This window comes from Narcine bancroftii, chromosome 1, assembly GCF_036971445.1.
Source record: "Narcine bancroftii isolate sNarBan1 chromosome 1, sNarBan1.hap1, whole genome shotgun sequence".
NCBI lineage: Eukaryota > Metazoa > Chordata > Chondrichthyes > Torpediniformes > Narcinidae > Narcine > Narcine bancroftii.
This window is the reverse complement of record NC_091469.1, coordinates 351068830-351087571: the sequence shown is the minus strand read 5'-3', so window position 1 is coordinate 351087571 and position 18742 is coordinate 351068830. Positions and strand designations below refer to the sequence as shown.

Below are 18742 nucleotides of genomic sequence, written 5' to 3'. Positions count from 1 at the left end.
GAGAGAGACATTGGGAGGGTTAATCACACTTGCGCCTGAATGTATCGCAAGTATGGCTACCACATCTTAATGAATGTGTTGTGTCTCCCTCTCAAGTTACAGGTAATTTTCTCCAGGGACTCACAGCTCTGCATCTCCACGTTCCATTGCGTTATGCTTAGCTGAGAGTCAGATTTCCAAGTGACCATTGGGCATTTCCTGGCCACCGCCAAGGCAACTTTTACAATTTGAATTTGGTTTTCAGACAATCTAGGACTCTTGTCCATAATATCCCCCAATAGGAACAGCTCTGGATCTTGTGGGTACTCCACCCCTGTAATTTTTTTCATGAATGTCCCCAATTCTATCCAGAAGAGTCTCACCTTGGCACATATCAAGGTTGAATGCACAAAGGTTCCTCTCTCTTCGGCACATCTAAAAGACAGTTCTGACATTTCAGGTTTAGCCTTGTGCAATTTTTGCAGCGCAAGAAATAGCTGGTGCAGGAAATTATATTGCACTAGCCTATATCTAATGTTAATAACCATCATCATGCTTCCCCGACAGAAGTCAAACCAGCATCGTTCAGGAATTGTTTTTCCTAAATCTGACTCCCATCTTTGCCTCAATTTAAGGAGACTCAGTTTTGGGCTCTCGCTTTTGAACAGGAGATATATAGCCGAGATGAATTTATGTGTGATCCCCTTTTGAATTAAAGCCTCCATGTGACTATACAATGGTAGGGCTTGTCCCTCAAAAAGGATCTTAACTGAAGAAAGCAGAAAGTGGTCTTATTTGATAGGTCAAATTTATTTTTTAATTGCTGGAATGACATGAGCTGTCCCCTCTCATAACAGTTGTCAATACACCTGATCCATTTCTGGCACCAGATTTATTCTGGGTTAGGGGCATTTTGAAGGGCAGCCCTACTTTTAACACAATAGTCTGGTTTTTCTATTGGCACGTTTGAATTTGATTTAATATAGGACTGTCTGCTTTTTGGGTTATTAATTTAGTATCCCATTTATATATAATTTCTCTTGCTATCTTCTCCCCTACCATGTATAGGGAAATTTGTGCCCATGAATCCATGTCTTGTCCCTGACTGTTCAACATCAAGAAGGGTTAATGGGCAAGTTTGGTTGGCATGGACAGGTTGGGCAGAAGGGTCTATTTCCATGCTGTAGAACTTCATAATGGTGTTCCATACATATCAAAGCCTGAGGTAAATGGGAGATGGTGTGCACCTCCTCCCACCTTGTCTACCAGGCATCAGTGTGAAAGAATCTGGGGTTCTCCATTGTTCTCATCAGTCACCTCAGAATATATTAAACTGGAGTGAAAGCAAGTCATCAATAACCCTGACGAACTACAGTCATGTGCCACATAATGTCCATTGGGGCAACAACTGACCTCATATACATGGTCCCACAAGGTTATAATAGAGTTCAGAAATCCCGATCAGAGAACAGGACATAGCGGATGTAACCGGACATAGCAAACGCAACTCCTTCCTGCATGCAACATGTGTATCTCATGTCTCTTGCATTCAGAGTTATTGTGCTGGCAGGCGTTCAATGGTACAGGACATATAGAACCTATAATACATATGTCTTGATGGGCATAAATAGATGCCTATGTTACTGCCTTGTGGATTGTACTTTTTAATTGTTATTTTAATATGAACTTTCCCTAATTACAAATAAAAAGTTTACCATATAACAGTGTATGCTTCGACTCGTAGGTAGCAGCATCCAATCTCATGTATTGCACGTCTCTTGAGTGTTGTAGCATTATCTCTGTTTAATTTTCTTTCAAAAGTATTACAGGTCAAAACAGATACACTGCAGTATCCCATATAACTTTGCTAAGTATATAATATGGTGTTCGCACAATGTCCAAATTGCATAATGTTCTATTTTACAGAATGTATCACGGATGCTAAGTTTCGCATGACTGTACTTAAAAACATCATCAGATGATCCAAATGGAATTCTTGTGAGACATCTATTTCTATTTTATATGTTTTGGATTAATATAGCTGCAGTGAACTGGAATTCACTGTCTGTATGTAGAGTCGACGGCTGACCCCTCCTCTTGGCCCTGATATAAACCCTGCTTTCCCACCCTACCCCCAAATGATCTGAAGATCTTTGTAAATGCCATTAGTTGTAAGTTAATAAAAGCGTGTTTATGCTCCTCACAAGTCTCCGAGTACTGTCGAGCACATTACAATTTTATTAGACATGATGGAAGCCCTGTTGAAACCCGGCATGGAGTGCTTCCAGTCCTACATAGCAGCCTCCCATGAAGCTTTCCATTCTGATGGCCTCCGGAGATCAGCCCTCCTCTCTCGCATCAGCCCCAAGGGCTACACAGTCATCAGGGATTGAACAACATATGAGACAGCCATTGAAGGCTTGAAGACCCACTACATGAGGCCTCAGAACGATGTGCTGGCAAGACACAAACTCTCACAACATCCGCAATGACGGGTTGAATCGCTGAACAACTACTTTCTGGAACTATGGATGCTGATGAAGAAGTGCCACTATGAGGTAGTTTCAGCTTGAGTGAGGGAGGAAGAACAAGTCCAGGATACTCTCGTGGCTGGAGTGAGTTTGAGGTACGTGAGGAAGCAACTAATGGAATTGGGAAGAAGGACCTTGCCAGTTTGCTTGATCTAGCGAAATCCCTTTAACAGGCCCAAATGGGAGTGGACCACCTCGCTAACGAAAGTGGCGCCTACTTGGAAAGCCTGGCCTATGGATCAGAGCTGTCGCAAGTACCAGCTACCGTGGCCACAGCGACAGGAGAGCTACTTCTGCGGACAGGCCAAACATCCCCACGCCAGATGCCCCATGAGAGACTCTGTATGTTCTGGATGCAGTAAGGGGGACACTGGGCGAAAGTCTGTCGGGCAAAGGGGAACCCAGGAAGGCTACCGTGTGCATGGCCCCAAGTCGTACATCCCATGCCCAAATCCAGAGGCGCAGACCCCCATCTCTCTATGGTGCTCACTGCTTCCATCTGGCTGAGCCTCGTGGCAGGAACAGCGGTCGTCACCACAACCAGAAGAGAAGTAATGATGGGAATGGCGGCCATATTGGCACTCTTCGTGGTCGATGTCACCTCTGCGGCCTACAGACCAAGATGACGGCGGCAGAGGGAGTGATGCAGTCTCTAGAGTGTTGGCATCAGTCATCCTCAACCAAGAGAAATCCCACCAGCTGAGTAACTGAATGATGGAGGTGATGGTGAACGGTCATTTAATGGACTGTTTAATAGATACTGGCTTGATGGAGAGCTTTACAAACTCTACAACCACTCGGTGATACAAATTAAAAGTTTACCCTATGAACTACTGCATCTATCTAGCATCGTAATCGTATTCGGCAACTATTCAGGGATATTGTACTGTGCACTTAACGGTAAAAGGGGGAGTTTTGCAAGTTCTGACTGTATGTATTGAAATGTTTGCTGTGCCTAGACTCCCCGTGCCACCTTAAAAACGTGACTATGGAGTACTCAGGCCTACTTTCCCCAATCACGGTGCAGAACGGAAGGTTCCAAAACCTAGACACTACATGTGGTCTCTTCACGCTGAATATCGAACCCAGCCCCAAACTTGTTTCAGAACCGAACCCCCGACCGTAAGCTGCTAGTCACAAAGAGCAGGGAATACTGTGCAAGGGACAGAGATTTTATTAGAGCCAAAACACAGCGGCTGCTTAAGGAAAAAAAAATAATTGAACCCTGTAACTGTCTGTGGAGAGCCCAGGTGGTAGTCGTGAGAGGGGGAGAAAAACTGTGCAAGGGACAGAGATTTTATTAGAGCCAAAACACAGCGGCTGCTTAAGGAAAAAAAAAATTGAACCCAGTAACTGTCTGTGAAGAGCCCAGGTGGTAGTCGTGAGAGGGGGAGAAAAGCCCAGGCTAGTGATTGACTATAATCAAACTATTAATCACTTCACACTCCTGGAATCGTATCCCCTTCTCCGAATCTCAAACATGGTGAATGAAATTGCACAGTACCGGGTCTATTCGACCATCGACCTGAAAGCTGCATATCACCAGTTACTAATCCATTCTGAGGACCATCCCTAAACCGCATTCGAGGCAGACGGATGGCTTTATCAGTTCCTGAGGGTCTCTTTCGGGGTTATGAATGGGGTATTGGTCTTCCAGAGGCAGATGGACAAAATGGTAGACAAGTACGAGTTCAGGGCTACCTTCCCCTATCTCGACAACATCACCAATTTTGGACACAACCTGGCTGCCAATCTCCAGCCAATTTCTCCACACAGCCTAATCCCTGAACCTCACGTACAATGTCAGTAAGTGTGTATTCCGGGCTAAGCGTCTAGCTATCCTGGGTTACGTAGTGGAGAATGGCATTATTAGCCCAGACCCCAAGTGTATGCACCCTCTCCTAGACCCTATTGTGTGGACTATGAAGGTGCTAAGGAGGTGCCTGGGCTTCTTCTCAGACTGCACCCAGTTGGTACCTCATTACGCTGACAAGTTCTGCCCCCTCTTAAAATCCATCTCCTTCCCATTGTTGGCCAAAGCCCAGGCAGCTTTTAACTATGTCAGAAGCTACATTGTGAAAGCCACCATGCATGCAGTAGACTAAAAATCACCATTCCAGGTGCAAAGCGATGCCTCTGATATAGTTTTGGCCACGACCCTTAACCAGGAGGGAAGGCCGGTAGCTTTCTTTTCCTGCAATCTGCAAGGCCTTGAGCTCTAAAACCTGTCTGTAGAAAAAGAGGCTCAAGCCACTCTGGAGGTCCTCAGGCACTCCCTGGCCAGTAGGAAATTCACTCTATTCACTTATCAGCGATCTGTAGTATTCATGTCCAATAATAGGAACAGAAGCAAAATAAAAAACAACAAGATTGCCAGGTGGAGGATTGAACTCTCTATCTATAGCTATGAGATAGTGTATAAGCCAGGTATGCTCAATGAGCCCTTAGATGCCTTATCCCGAGAAAGCTGTACGCTAGTTGTGGCCACTTCATGACAACCTCTACCACCCAGGCCTCACCCGCATGGCCCACTTCGTCAAGGCATGCAACCTGTCCTTCTCTATCGAAGATATCAGGGAGATGACAGAGTCATGCCAGGTCTGCACTGAGTGCAAACTGCGCTTCTACCACCATGACAAAATGTACCTGATAAAGGCTTCCTGCCCCTTCAAACAACTCAGCATCGATTTTAATGGGCCCCTTCGTTCCACAAACAGAAACGTGTACTTTCTTAACATTATCGATGAGTACTTGCGTCTTCTGTTTGCTATCCCCTGCCCAGACACCTCCAACACCATAGTCATCAGAGCTCTGCAATCCATTTTCACCATGTTCAGGTATCCCAGTTATATTCATAGCGACCAGGGCTCATCGTTTATGAGCGAAGAGCTATATCAGTACCTGCTCACAAGAGGCATTGCCTCCAGCAGGATGACTAGCTACAACCCCTGGGGAATGGACAAGTTGAAAAGGACAACACAACAGTCTGGAAGGCTGTAAAACTGGCCCTCTGGTCTAAAGGCCTTCTATACTCTCACTGGCAAGAGGTTCTGCGCTCCATTCCATAAGGTTGCTCCTCTGGACCGTCACCAATGCGACTCCTCATGAGCTAATGTTTGCATTCCTGAGGAAATCCACGTCGGGGTTCACTCTTCCTGCATGACTAATGACACCAGGACAAGCCCTGCTGAAAAAGCACGCGAGGAGAAGCAAAAAGGACCCGGTGGTCGAGAAAGTTCACCTACTGCATGCAAACCCGATGTATGCCTACGTGGCAGGGAGGACGCAGTCTCGATTAGAGATTTGGCACCTTCAGGAATTGGGGTCCCGATGCCCACAAAAAGCCTGTAACCTTCAAATACCCTGCACAGGGTTCCGGACAACATGGTTCCAACGAGCTACCACTAGACCCAGGATCCCAACGTCGCACAACCCAAGAACCACAGGAGGCACAGGAAGTTCTGCAAGAGTGAAGCCCCCAAGTGCTAAGGCACTCAACCAGAATAACCAGGCCCCCTGACAGACTCAACTTGTAAATAATTGTACAAAATAAATTTTTGAATGTGGTCTCTGTTTTTGCCCGAAGGACAGGGTGAATGCAGTGAATTGGAATTCACTGTCTGTATGTAGATGACGACCCCTGCTCTTGGCTGATATAAACCCTTTTTTCCCGCTTTACCTCTGAATAACCTGAAAACCTCTGTAAATACTGGTCATTAGTTGTAAGCAATAAAAGTGTATTTGTGGTCCTCACAAGTCTGAGTACTGTCCATCACGTTACAATCACTTATGTATGCTTTCTGGTTGTCAGTGATAATAAATGGAAAATAATATTTAAAAGCAAACGTTTGCTGTTTAGTTCTCCATATCTGAAATACATAATCAATAAGATGTCTACTCTATTTCACACAGGTTCTACTACCCATTAATTCTTCATTGCTATTTTATAGCATGTTTCATTTGAAAATTATACAACTCACAATAAAATTAATGTTGAAACACTATGTGTAATAGAAACAGGGATATTTTGTTGCAGTGATACAATACCAATATAGGGTGAAAATAAAAGTCTGTGGCTAAGCATAGACAGTGTCTGATCGTGGAACAATCTGTCCCCAGTCACTAGTGCTAAACTTGCATTTTACGTAGTTTCAAAATGTTGATTAATTGGGCAAAATCAAGCTGATTGTTCTGAAGGGATTTGCACATTGTCAGCTACTCAAGGCTCAGCTTGTTTTGAGCTTCTGCACTTGCTTGGCCAAAATCAAAAGTCCGAGGTGACCCAGGGAAAAGGTGCCAGCACAGCTGATTTGCACTTCAGCAGGTCTCATCACTGAGGCCAACATCAATGCACTGACCATTCTGATAACTTCGACCTTGGCATGGTTTGGATGGCAACCTTGTTCAAATAAATGGGCTCATTAGGTGTATTTTGAAACCATGTTTTCAAGTTTTAAAAAATAATGTATTTTTGTTTTACCATACAGATTTATTAGGGTAGCTTTAAAAGCCATTGACAATACTTAAAAATAGCTCAAACGCCTTTGACAGCAGAGGACCAATATCGAGCTTGCTCCATCTTTGGGTGGGGGGGGGGGGAGCCTCTTGTCTAACTCACAAGGCAGGTACAGCAAGCAGCACATCGGGCATCTAGCTGGGTCCAGAAGGATCCAGCCCACTGACTTCAATAGAATCCTGTATCAGAATCAGAGTGCAATATGTGTCTGCTGCAAATAAGTATTAGTTCCACTAAAAGATAACATTTTAGGAGGATACATTTTAGAATCGGTTTTGAACGTGTATTTAAACATTAAAAAATATAAGAATTAGAAGCAGGAGTTCGTCATTTGGCATGTCAGACCTGGTGAGCCATTTAATAAGATTGTCGCTGATCTGACTGTGGACTCAGCTCCACACCCATCTGTCCCCCAGAATCCTTAATTCCCCTATATTTCAAAAATCTATCGAGTCGTGCCTGAAATATATTCAATGAGACCGCTCATACTGCTTCACTGAGTAGAGTTCCACAGATTCACAAGAACCATAGAACACCACAGCACAAAAACAGGCCATTCAGCCCATCTAATCTATAATGAATTATTATTCCATCTAGTTCCATCGACCTATACCCAGACTATTGCCCTCCAATTAACCTCCTATCCATGTACCAATCCAATCTTCTCTTAAATGTCGAAATTAAATCCACATCCACCACCGCAGCTGGCAGCTCGTTCCACACTCTCACCAACATCTGAGTCATGATTATTCCCCCTCATGCTCCCCTTAAATATTTCACCTTTAATCCTTGTCTTCTCCTTCTTATCACATCCAATCTCTGTGGAAAACATCTATTTTCACTCACCCCTCATAATTGTGTATATTTTTATGAAATCTCCCCTCATTCTCTGATGCTTCAGGGAATAAAGTCCTAACCTATTCAACCTTTACCTATAACTCAGCTCCTCAAGTCTTGGCAACATCCTTGTAAATTTTCTTTGCAATCTTTCAATCTTATTCATTTCTTTCCTGTGGGGAGGGGACAAAAACTGTCAACAATACTTCAAATTTGGCCTCACCAATACCTTATACAACTGCAACATAACATCCCAATTACTTTGATTTATGAAGGCCAAAGGGCCCAACACTTGCTTTATGATCCTAACTACCTGTGTCATCATTTTCAATGTTTTTCCAGATCCTTCTGCTCTACTGCACTCTGCAGTTCCGTATCATTTACTGGGCATGTCCTGCCCAGGCTTTTTCCTCCCAAAGTGCTCCCACTTTCCACATAAAATTCCATCTGCCATTTTGCAATACATTTTTCCAGCTGGGCAAAATCCTCCTGCAAGCTCTGAGAGAAATCTTCACTGTCCACTACATCCCCAATCTCAATGTTATCTGAAAATGTGCCTATCTAGCTTACCACATAAACATCCACATCATTGATATAGATGCAAACAACAGTGGATCAGCACCGATCCTTGATGCATGCCTCCAGTTAGAGAAGCAATAACATGTCTGGCTTTTCCAACAAAGTGAATTTAATCCAATTTTCTACATTATTCTTAGAGCCTTTCTTAAACAACATAACATTAGTGATCTCCCAAATTTCTAAATTTATGGCACTTCATCCTTGGCTCAAGATGTTTTAAACATCTCTGCTTGGGGCCCTGCACTTGCCTCCCTCAAGGTCAGAAGGAATACCTTTTCTAGCCTGAAGGATTTATCCACCTTTATATGCCTCAATTACCTCCTCTGTAATCCATATGGGGACAATGAACTCGCTGCTATTTTGCCTCACTTCTATAGACTCAGTATGTGTCCCTTGAATAAATATGCAAAAAATCTATTTTAAATTTCCAAATCTCTTTTGCTTCCATGTATAGATGAACACTCTGGTCTTCAAGGGGACCAATTTTGTCCCTTACTATCCTTTTTCTCTTAATATATCTGGAGATGTCCTTGGGATTTTCCTTCACTTTGCCTGCCAGAGCCACCTCATCACTTCTTGTAGCCCTCCTGAATTCCTTTGTGTGTTTTCTTGTATTACGGAGACTCTTCATGTACCTCTTTTGTTCCTTGCTGCCTGTACCTGCTATGCACCTCCTTCTTCTTAAAAACAGCCTCAATATCCTTGTTCCATGTACCTGCTAGCTTTGCCTTTAATTCAGATGAGAACATACGAACTTTACCATCTCAGAATTTCACCTTTGATGGCCTCTCATTTTCCAAGCACATCTTTGACCAGAAGACAACCTAACCCAATCCACACTTGCCAGGTCCTTTCTGAAACCATCAAAATTGGCCATTCTCCAATTTAGAATTTCAACCCACGTTCCAGACCTATGCTTTTCCATAACAGAAACTCTCTCAGAGAATCAGTTCCTCTCCATCTCCATCCTGAATCTACTCCTCCATATCTTGAGGTTATGTCTCCCAATTCTAGTTTTACCTGCCAGTGGAAACAATCTCCCTGCTTCTATATTATTAATTCCTTTCATCATTTTATGTTTCTATTAGACCACTCCTCATCCATTTAAACTCAGTGATTACAGTCCTGGGGTACTCAATGCAACTTCATAATTTCTGGATCAACCTGGTGAACCTCCTCAGCATCACCTCCAAGGCAAGTGCACTCTTTCTCAAGCAAGGAGACCAAGACTGCTCACAGTACCGTGTACAATTGCAGCAGAACCTCCCTGTTTTTAAATTCAATCCCTCAAGCAATGAAGTCCAACATCCTATTTGGGTGTAATGATGGTTGGGATCCAGAGACACAACTTACAATCATAATCAAAAGGCTATGATACAAAACATTTTACTTATTAAATTTCTGGAGAGAAAAAAAATCTGAATCAGAAAGGCACCTCAAGCAATTTCCATGCTCACAAATTAGACACAGACAGAGCTAGGTGTGATAATATACCAAAGCAGAGACTTAGCATTCTCTGCCAAGACAGTAAGCCTTACCTAATGATGTTCCGAGATGCATCGGGATCCTGGGCCATTACTGTACCAATCATTGTTCCCACATCAACATCTTCATATACCTCAAGCATATAAAAGGGTCTACTGAACACTGGAGGCTCGTTCACATCCTCAACTGTAATTCTTACTGTGGCGGTGTCTTTGTATGGACCCAGGTAGAGGAATCGAGCATCAAGGTGACTGTTCTGTGCCTCCACCTTCAAGGTGTAGCTTTTCTTGCTCTCATAGTCCAACATCTAAGTTCAAAAAAACCAAGACTTGATTAATTTGATGAAAAAAAAATTAAATTGGAGGAATACTCGATAAGATTAAGCTAATCTATACCTTTCTCACAAGAATGACACCCTCTTGTGAAGTCTTGTCTGTGGTGATGTCAAACATATTCATCCCATCACCATCAATGATTCGATAATTCACTTCCGCATTCTCCTTGGTATCTGAATCAAATGCTTTAATTCTACCAACAGATGCACCTTCTTGAGAAGACTCTTGCACACTCATTTGGTATATACCTGCGGAAACAAGAAGTGCCTTCAGCAGATGTTGCAGGGCTATTGAGTAATAAAATTTCACTTGCATTTCATGTACAAGTACTTCCAAGTAAAATGAGTAACTTTAGAAAAACCCAATTCCTAATCAAATATAAAAGCAACTCGAGAATATAACGGAAGTATAATGGTGGAAAAGTCTTCAATTGAAGGAACCTCTCTGACCCAATGAAAAATATTCCCCGAGTGTGAGAAAAGGTCAGCGTCAGCCTTGGAACCTAGATTTTCCCTCTCACTAACTCTCTTGGACCGGATACACTGAACAATTTGATTCATGTCCAGACATGTAAACTCAAGATGAACTTTGAAGATTTTTTAATGCTCTTCTGACTGCATTCATTTTCATTGTCATATTTACACATCATTGGTGCTCCTGCAAGCATACCCCAAAAAATGAATTTTGTTTGACGCAGCTCACTGATTTTCATTAACAAATGAATAGAAATGCATTAACAATAATGTCTTCTTTGGCTTGGCTTCGCGGACGAAGATTTATGGAGGGGGTAAAAGTCCACGTCAGCTGCAGGCTCGTTTGTGGCTGACAAGTCCGATGCGGGACAGGCAGACACGGTTGCAGTGGCTGCAGGGGAAAATTGGTTGGTTGGGGTTGGGTGTTGGGTTTTTCCTCCTTTGCCTTTTGTCAGTGAGGTGGGCTCTTGCGGTCTTCTTCAAAGGAGGTTGCTGCCCGCCAAACTGTGAGGCGCCAAGATGCACGGTTTGAGGCGATATCAGCCCACTGGCGGTGGTCAATGTGGCAGGCACCAAGAGATTTCTTTAGGCAGTCCTTGTACCTTTTCTTTGGTGCACCTCTGTCACGGTGGCCAGCGGAGAGCTCGCCATATAACACGATCTTGGGAAGGCGATGGTCCTCCATTCTGGAGACGTGACCCATCCAGCGCAGCTGGATCTTCAGCAGCGTGGACTCGATGCTGTCAACCTCTGCCATCTCGAGTACTTCGACGTTAGGGATGAAAGCGCTCCAATGGATGTTGAGGATGGAGCGGAGACAACGCTGGTGGAAGCGTTCTAGGAGCCGTAGGTGATGCCGGTATAGGACCCATGATTCGGAGCCGAACAGGAGTGTGGGTATGACAACAGCTCTGTATACGCTTATCTTTGTGAGGTTTTTCAGTTGGTTGTTTTTCCAGACTCTTTTGTGTAGTCTTCCAAAGGCGCTATTTGCCTTGGCGAGTCTGTTGTCTATCTCATTGTCGATCCTTGCATCTGATGAAATGGTGCAGCCGAGATAGGTAAACTGGTTGACCGTTTTGTGTGCCCGATGGAGATGTGGGGGGGCTGGTAGTCATGGTGGGGAGCTGGCTGATGGAGGACCTCAGTTTTCTTCCTGGCCAAACATTTTGGCAGTTTCTGCAAAGCAGGACGTCAAGCGCTGAAGAGCTGGCTCTGAATGGGCAACTAAAGCGGCATCGTCTGCAAAGAGTAGTTCACGGACAAGTTTCTCTTGTGTCTTGGTGTGAGTTTGCAGGCGCCTCAGATTGAAGAGACTGCCATCCGTGTGGTACCGGATGTAAACAGCGTCTTCACCCCATGAAAGAACAATAATGTATATATTATGTAAAAACACAATGCTGGAGAAACTCAGCAGGTCAATCAGTGTACTTTATGCAGTAAAGATGAATTTACATAATCAGCGTTTCAGGCTTGAGCTCTTCATCAAGGTGTGAAAAAACGTAAGTAGGTGCCAATAAAATGGTGGGGGGGGGCGTGGAGGGGCTGGAGCATGGTTCCATAGGTAGGGTAGCAGGTGGATAAGGGAGTGAGGGTACACCAGCAAGCAGGGGGAGGGTGGATGCCTCTGTGAATGGAGAGGGAAGGGGGTGGAGAGCTGGAGGAAAGGGACAAAGGGACGTGAGGGAGAACGGAGAGTAGGCTAGCCGAAACTTGAGAAATTGATGTCAATGCCATCTGGTTGGAGAGTGCCCAGATGGAACATTAAGTATTGCTCCTCCAATTTACAGGAGCAGGCATTGACTGCAGTCCCTTCACTTCTCTCGACGAACCCATAAATTGGAGGAGCAATACTTAATGTTCCATCTGGGCGCTCTCCAACCAGATGGCATTAACATTGACTTCACTGGCTTCTGCTAACCTACCCCTGTTCTCCCTATCTTTCCTTTCCCTCTTTATTCTTTCCTCCAGCTCTCCACCCCTTCCCTCTCCTCTCACAGAGCCATCCCCTCTTTCCTATTTGCTGATGTGCCCTCCCTCCCTTATCCACCCATTACCTCCTACCTGTGGGACTGTGCTTCTCCCCCCACCCCCCCCCGCACCATTTTGTTTGGTCATCTGTCTACATTTGTTCCTACCTTGATGAAGGGCTCAAGCCCAAAACATTGGTTATGTATCTTTATCTTCGCTACATAAACTACACGGTTTGACCTGCTGAGTTCCTCAATAATTGAGTTTTTACTTCTGCCATGGTGTGAGCAGACTTTTGTGTTTTACCCCTGTATATATTATGTACTCAGTTTTATTAAGTCAATTATTTTTAGTTATTTGGTAACTGAATGTTTTTCTTTTATTTATACTGTTAAACTTCAATTTCCTTTGCTCAAGTTACCAAAACAGGCTACAAATAGAGAACATCCCCATCATGTCATCTTATTTCACATTTTGAACTATCGAGCAAACATCAAATCAGTTCATGCTTTAATTCTTAATGGTTATAAGTACATAAAAATAGCATTAGATTTTGCTTACTTTGTGGAAATCTCGGAGGATTGTCATTGACATCAGTGAGTGTGATGTTCACAGATGTTGTTCCTGATAATCCTCCCATCTGTCCTCCCATATCCTTTGCCTGGATGATCACTTGATATTGTTCCTTTGCTTCTCTGTCCATGTTTGGTAAAGCTGTTCGAATAATACCTAGATAAATCCACAAAGACAAAAGCAAAGAGTTATGGTTTTAGAATATGAATAAAGCAACAAACATGACCATAATCGAGGCCAGTTCCCAGCTTGGTCAATTAATGAAGTGTGACAGCATTTCACTTAATCTTTGAAATTGCTCAGCTTCCTTAATTACCTATTGCATGACAGAACATAAGTATAGGGAGAAACTTGTTGTTTGAGGTTTAGTCATAAATGTGCTTGATGGTATAAGTACATCAGAACGGAGGAGTAGGAGGTTCTACTCAGTCCATCCAGCCTGTTCTGCTGATCAATATAATCATGGTGATCTGCCCCAAGCCTCATTCCTCTTCTGTGTCAGATCCCTTGACTTTGCAAAAGTGCATCTCTCAAAGGGAGCAGATCCAGACTGTTTCCTGTTTCCTGAATACTGTGTGACCTGCTGCATTTCTTCCAGCATGACTGGGTACTGCTCAATTTTATATGTTTCTGCTTCCGGTAACAGGCTGGGCTTGCTATCCAAGAGAGACCCTGCTTGCAGTGTCTTGCTGCCAGCATTTTACACCGTTCATTCCTTTTATACCATTCTACATAATGGGCCTTATGTCAGCCTATTTGTTTGCAATGGTAATGATGAAAATACTAACATTACTTACTTTTGTGGAAATTGGCAATGCTTTTGGAATTTCTGCACATACAGACCAGCTTGCTTTAGTGACTCAGCACTCCTCCTCATTCTGCACTGTTGCCGCCTCCTTGATTATAACAATGGGATATCATTTGGTTTAATGGGTTTTAGGCGTTAAATACCTGGTCCACTATAAAGTATGCTGAAAAAGGGAAGTTTCACTGTAGGTAGCACTAATTCTTTCTTGGGAGCTTTCATTGTGGTCAATGGCAAATGGTCACTTTGGTACTAATCGCCAATTCTAGATTATTACTTCTCCTTGAGCAAGCAATGAGAAAATGAAGAGACTCAGCAGATCAGACACCATCCATGGATAGAAATGATCGGTCAATGTTTTGGGTTGAGACCCAAATGAATAAAGGGGCCCAACCCAAAACATTGACTAATCATTTCCATCCATGGATGCTCATTGATTGTTCAAGTTACCAGCATCTGCAGTTTCTGTTTTTCATGCATTTTCTGCCTTGCCAGTGAACTACACTAATGATATTTATGTTACAGAATTGCCCTATCTGATGCTTTTCCCCAATAACTTCCTGTATTTTAGACTCTGTTTCACCCACATCTCTGGATTCATGCTTCATTTGACTGATCTCCACTCTGCAACCAGTCATATCTAGGTTTCCTTATTCAACATGATGTTCTTAATTAATTATTAACTAACATCATGTTCTTTTTCTTACACTTCGCTGCATCCTTTTACTTTCTGTTCATCTACACATTTAATAAATTTGTTTCCCAATGCACTTCCGCTTTTTTGGACATCCTCTGGCACCAGCATCTCCGAGTCTTTAAAATGAGTTAATCTTACTCTGAGCTTTTCAAACAGCACAAAAATAAAAATCAAAGAAAATACTTCCAAAAAAAATTAAAATCCACACTGCAGGAACATTTACTGAAATAAATTGATAGAAGCTTTTGAGTCCAGATTGAGAAGATGTGCTGTGTACAACCCGTTGCTGGTTCACAAGCATTTTCTTAATTAAAAAAGTACCTGGATATTAAAATACCAAATTGGGAAGTGTGATTGGAATTAAAATGCCAAATTGGGAAGTGTGATTGGAATTGCTTGTGCTGCAAATGGTTAGGAGAGACCTGACCATTTACCCTGTAAAACAGCTGGATTTCAGTTGCACAGGAAGCAAAAATATTAACCTGATATTTGGTTCCATCTTGCTTCCTTGCTCTCATGTTTGATTGGAAGGGTGGCCAGCCAACCAACCAATTCACAGGAGATCATGCAGTGATTAAATATCGGTCATTAGAATGGGTCTCTGTGGTTAGCAATGATCAGTAGATGTCCAAGTTTCCTAAAAAGGCATAGAGCATCGAGGGCATTAAGCAAGTTCAGGAGACAAGAGGTACGCACCCTGGATCCTGATGAATTGCTGGATTCAATTTATCTGCCTCAAATAACGTGCAATTGGACACCCATCCATCCTTCCAACTGCACCCTCAAAACCTTCCTCTCATAAACATTCCATTCATCCGACAAGCCATTTCAATCTTGCCACTGGTCTCAGGTTCACTGTAAGCCCTCAGCCTTTGCAATTGCTCCTTCCTCTCTGCTCCACACTGTAGCAGTGACTTGGTGACAAAGGGCTGTCTGCCCTTCAGCCAACAAGCCTCTTAAACTAATTAGCTATGTGCAGGAACAGGGAGACCAAATATTAATTCAGCCCCTACAGTTTGGATGGACCATAGGAAAATCCAGTTTTTGGCTCCTCCTACCCAAATTTGATTCACAGGGAACAAGTGAAGGCTCCTTTGTTTGTAAACATTACTGAAAAGTTCCAGAACATGACCAGATTAATCAAGGAATCACAGCCCCCTTTTCATGCAAAGAAAGCACAATGTCTCACATAAAACAGTATTTTGAGTTTAAATTTTTTAAAAGTTTAAACATAAAGCACGGTAACAGGCCATTTCAGCCCACGAGTCTGTGCTGCCCAATTTACACACTATTAACCTACACCCCCTTTGAAGGGTGAGAGGAAACCGGAGCCCCCAGAGAAAACCCACACAGACATGGGGAAGAAGTACAGACAGCACAGGATTCGAACCCCAGTCTGGTCCTGATCGCTGGTGCTGTAAAGGCATTACACCAACTGTGCCACCCACAACCATGGCGCAAGTTTTCCACTGGCACACACACAAAAGATGATTTTTTTTTCTAACAAATGCAACTGAGATTTTTTCCATTGAACCTGGGTGAGATACAAACCAGAGGACATGGGTTAAGGGAGAAGGGAAATCTTTTGGGGCAATTTCTTCACAGAGAGTAGTGGGAGTGTGGAATGAGCTGCCTGCTGAAGTAATGAATGTGGGCTCATTTTTAACACTGAAGAAAACTTGGGGAAGCTACATGGATGGGAGTGGTATGGAGGGCTATGGAATAGGTGCACGTCAGTGGGGCTAGGCAGAATAATATTTCAGCACAGACAGAAGGGCCAAACAGTCTGCTTTCTGTGCTGTCATGTTTTCTTGTTCTATGGTTCTAACAAATATTTCTAATTTTGCTTCCCTCCCAAATACACTTTTCCATGTAATGACAAGAAACATAACCAATTTTCTGAGAAGCTTTTTAGATGTGTGCATTTTTTTTGTAAGAGAGTAATGATTATTTGAGTTTAGGATCTCTTTCTAAGGGTAAAAATATCACATGCCAGAGGGCATATATTTCAGGTGAGGAGGGGGAGGGGAGGAAGTTTTTAAGGATATGTGCAGAGTGATTTTAAACAGGGAGTGGTGGTAGGTGCCTGAAAAGGACTGCCAGGGATAGTGGTGGGTGTATATGATAGTAGTGTTAAGAAGCTTTTACAGGGATATGCATCACATGCAAGCAGCAGAGTTTTAGTTTAATTTGGGCATCAAGTTTGGTGGAGTCATCCTGGGTACTTTTTTGTTTCTTTAGTTTTCTCAACTCCCTTTTAAGATGCTTCTTAAATGCTCTCTCTCAGACCAAACTTGTGGTTCCCTCCTTAATAAATCCTCATGGTTTGGTATCTACTGCTGGGCGTGGATTGGGATGTTTGATTTCATTAAAGGTGCTTTGTAAATACAAGTCACAGTGTTGCAGCAGTGGGTTGAATGTTGTGTGCCAATGCAGTTCAAATGATATTGGGTTAATGCAGGAACCTAGCCCTGGGTTTAAAGATCTGCAATGATCTCCATGAATATCAGATCCAGCAGAAGGGGACAAAGGGCCTAACCTGATTTCTCTTTCTTGTTTTCTAGCTAGCTGTCTATTCTGATTGATTGGGTTAACACTTTAGTCTTAAGCCCAGCTAACTAATTAGGCAACAATGAATTAGCATCTCTTGGTTTAAAGTTTCGTTTTTTTTTAGTGATCGATAGAATCTTACAGAGTTATCAGTAGGTCATATGGAAAATGTCATCTGCACTGTTGTGGAAAATATTCACCTCTCCATGACTTTCTTTTCTTTGGCTTGGCTTCGCGGACGAAGATTTATGGAGGGGGTAAATGTCCACGTCAGCTGCAGGCTCGTTTGTGGCTGACAAGTCCAATGCGGGACAGGCAGACACGGTTGCAGTGGTTGCAGGGGGAAATTGGTTGGTTGGGGTTGGGTGTTGGGTTTTTCCTCCTTTGCCTTTTGTCAGTGAGGTGGGCTCTGCGGTCTTCTTCAATGACTAGCACTTGATGAAGTGAACAATGTCTGAAACTCCAAAGAAGCTCATCTAAATACAACCCAATGACTTTGAGCAATCACCTTAGAATTCCCTAAATGTACCATTTCTCTGACTATTTTAGACGAATGCAAAATATTTTGTGTATCAAATCTCGTTAGTGTTGGAATAGTTGCGGAATTACTGAAAGATTAGAATAATGAAGAGAGGCATTCTGGATTTGTATTACAGAGCATCACATATATTTCATTCTCAGGCAAGTAACCAGCTTTATATTTGAAAGGTGATGCTGGTCACAAAGATTGAGAACCCTTTGAGATGTAGTCACTGTAAAAGGTAACATTAAATGTGATATGTCCACTCATATTCTTCCATTATCAAAATAGCCTGTACTTTTATTCAGAAACCAGCTTTTCTATCACAACTGCAATATTTATTCTTCTGTATTCATGCTGAGGCACACAGAACAAATTCTCAGCACTGTATGTCCATGTGTTAGTAGAATTTTGTGTTTGTAATATCTTTGAACAATTTATGAAATAACATTTTATTCTCATCAATGGCGACTCTCCCGTTATCTACATAGGAACAAAGTATGTAACTTGACGTGGTTACAACCCCAGCTAAATTATTTAGAAAATAATTCAATAAACGAATTACTGGAGAAGGAAAGTCTCTGACCTGTGTCTGACTCAACTGAAAAGTAGGGCTGTCCTTGTAAGATACTGTACACAACCCTGGCACTGTAACCATAGGTGGGATCATCAGCGTCCGTGGCTATTACTTGAATTACAGACGTACCTGTAAGAAACCAAAACAAATCACAACCTAGTTCAGCAAGTCTTATTCCGATAAATTTCATCAGGCATTAATCCAAACCCTTCATTTATCTTCATATTCTTGCTTTTTGAGTGTGGCCTGATGATTATAAACTTTTACATAAATGGACAAGTGTGGTCAATGCAAGAAACTGTTAATGGAGGACA

General features: G+C 42.8%; 1 protein-coding gene across 3 annotated transcripts in view; it reads right to left on the bottom strand.

The window, feature by feature from the left end:
* Positions 1-18742, bottom strand: part of LOC138749344 (cadherin-6-like) — a 170504-nt gene that overhangs the window by 72610 nt on the left and 79152 nt on the right. For all 3 annotated transcript variants that reach the window (XR_011348568.1, XR_011348569.1, XM_069910557.1), the window contains exons 3-6: positions 18438-18557; positions 13268-13435; positions 10323-10510; positions 9981-10234 (exon numbers count right to left, since the gene is read on the bottom strand). Coding sequence is in view for 1 of the 3 variants with exons in the window: in XM_069910557.1 (XP_069766658.1) it covers positions 9981-10234; positions 10323-10510; positions 13268-13435; positions 18438-18557 (730 nt within the window). In the remaining 2 variants the exon portion in view is untranslated. The remainder of the gene's footprint in view (positions 1-9980; positions 10235-10322; positions 10511-13267; positions 13436-18437; positions 18558-18742) is intronic.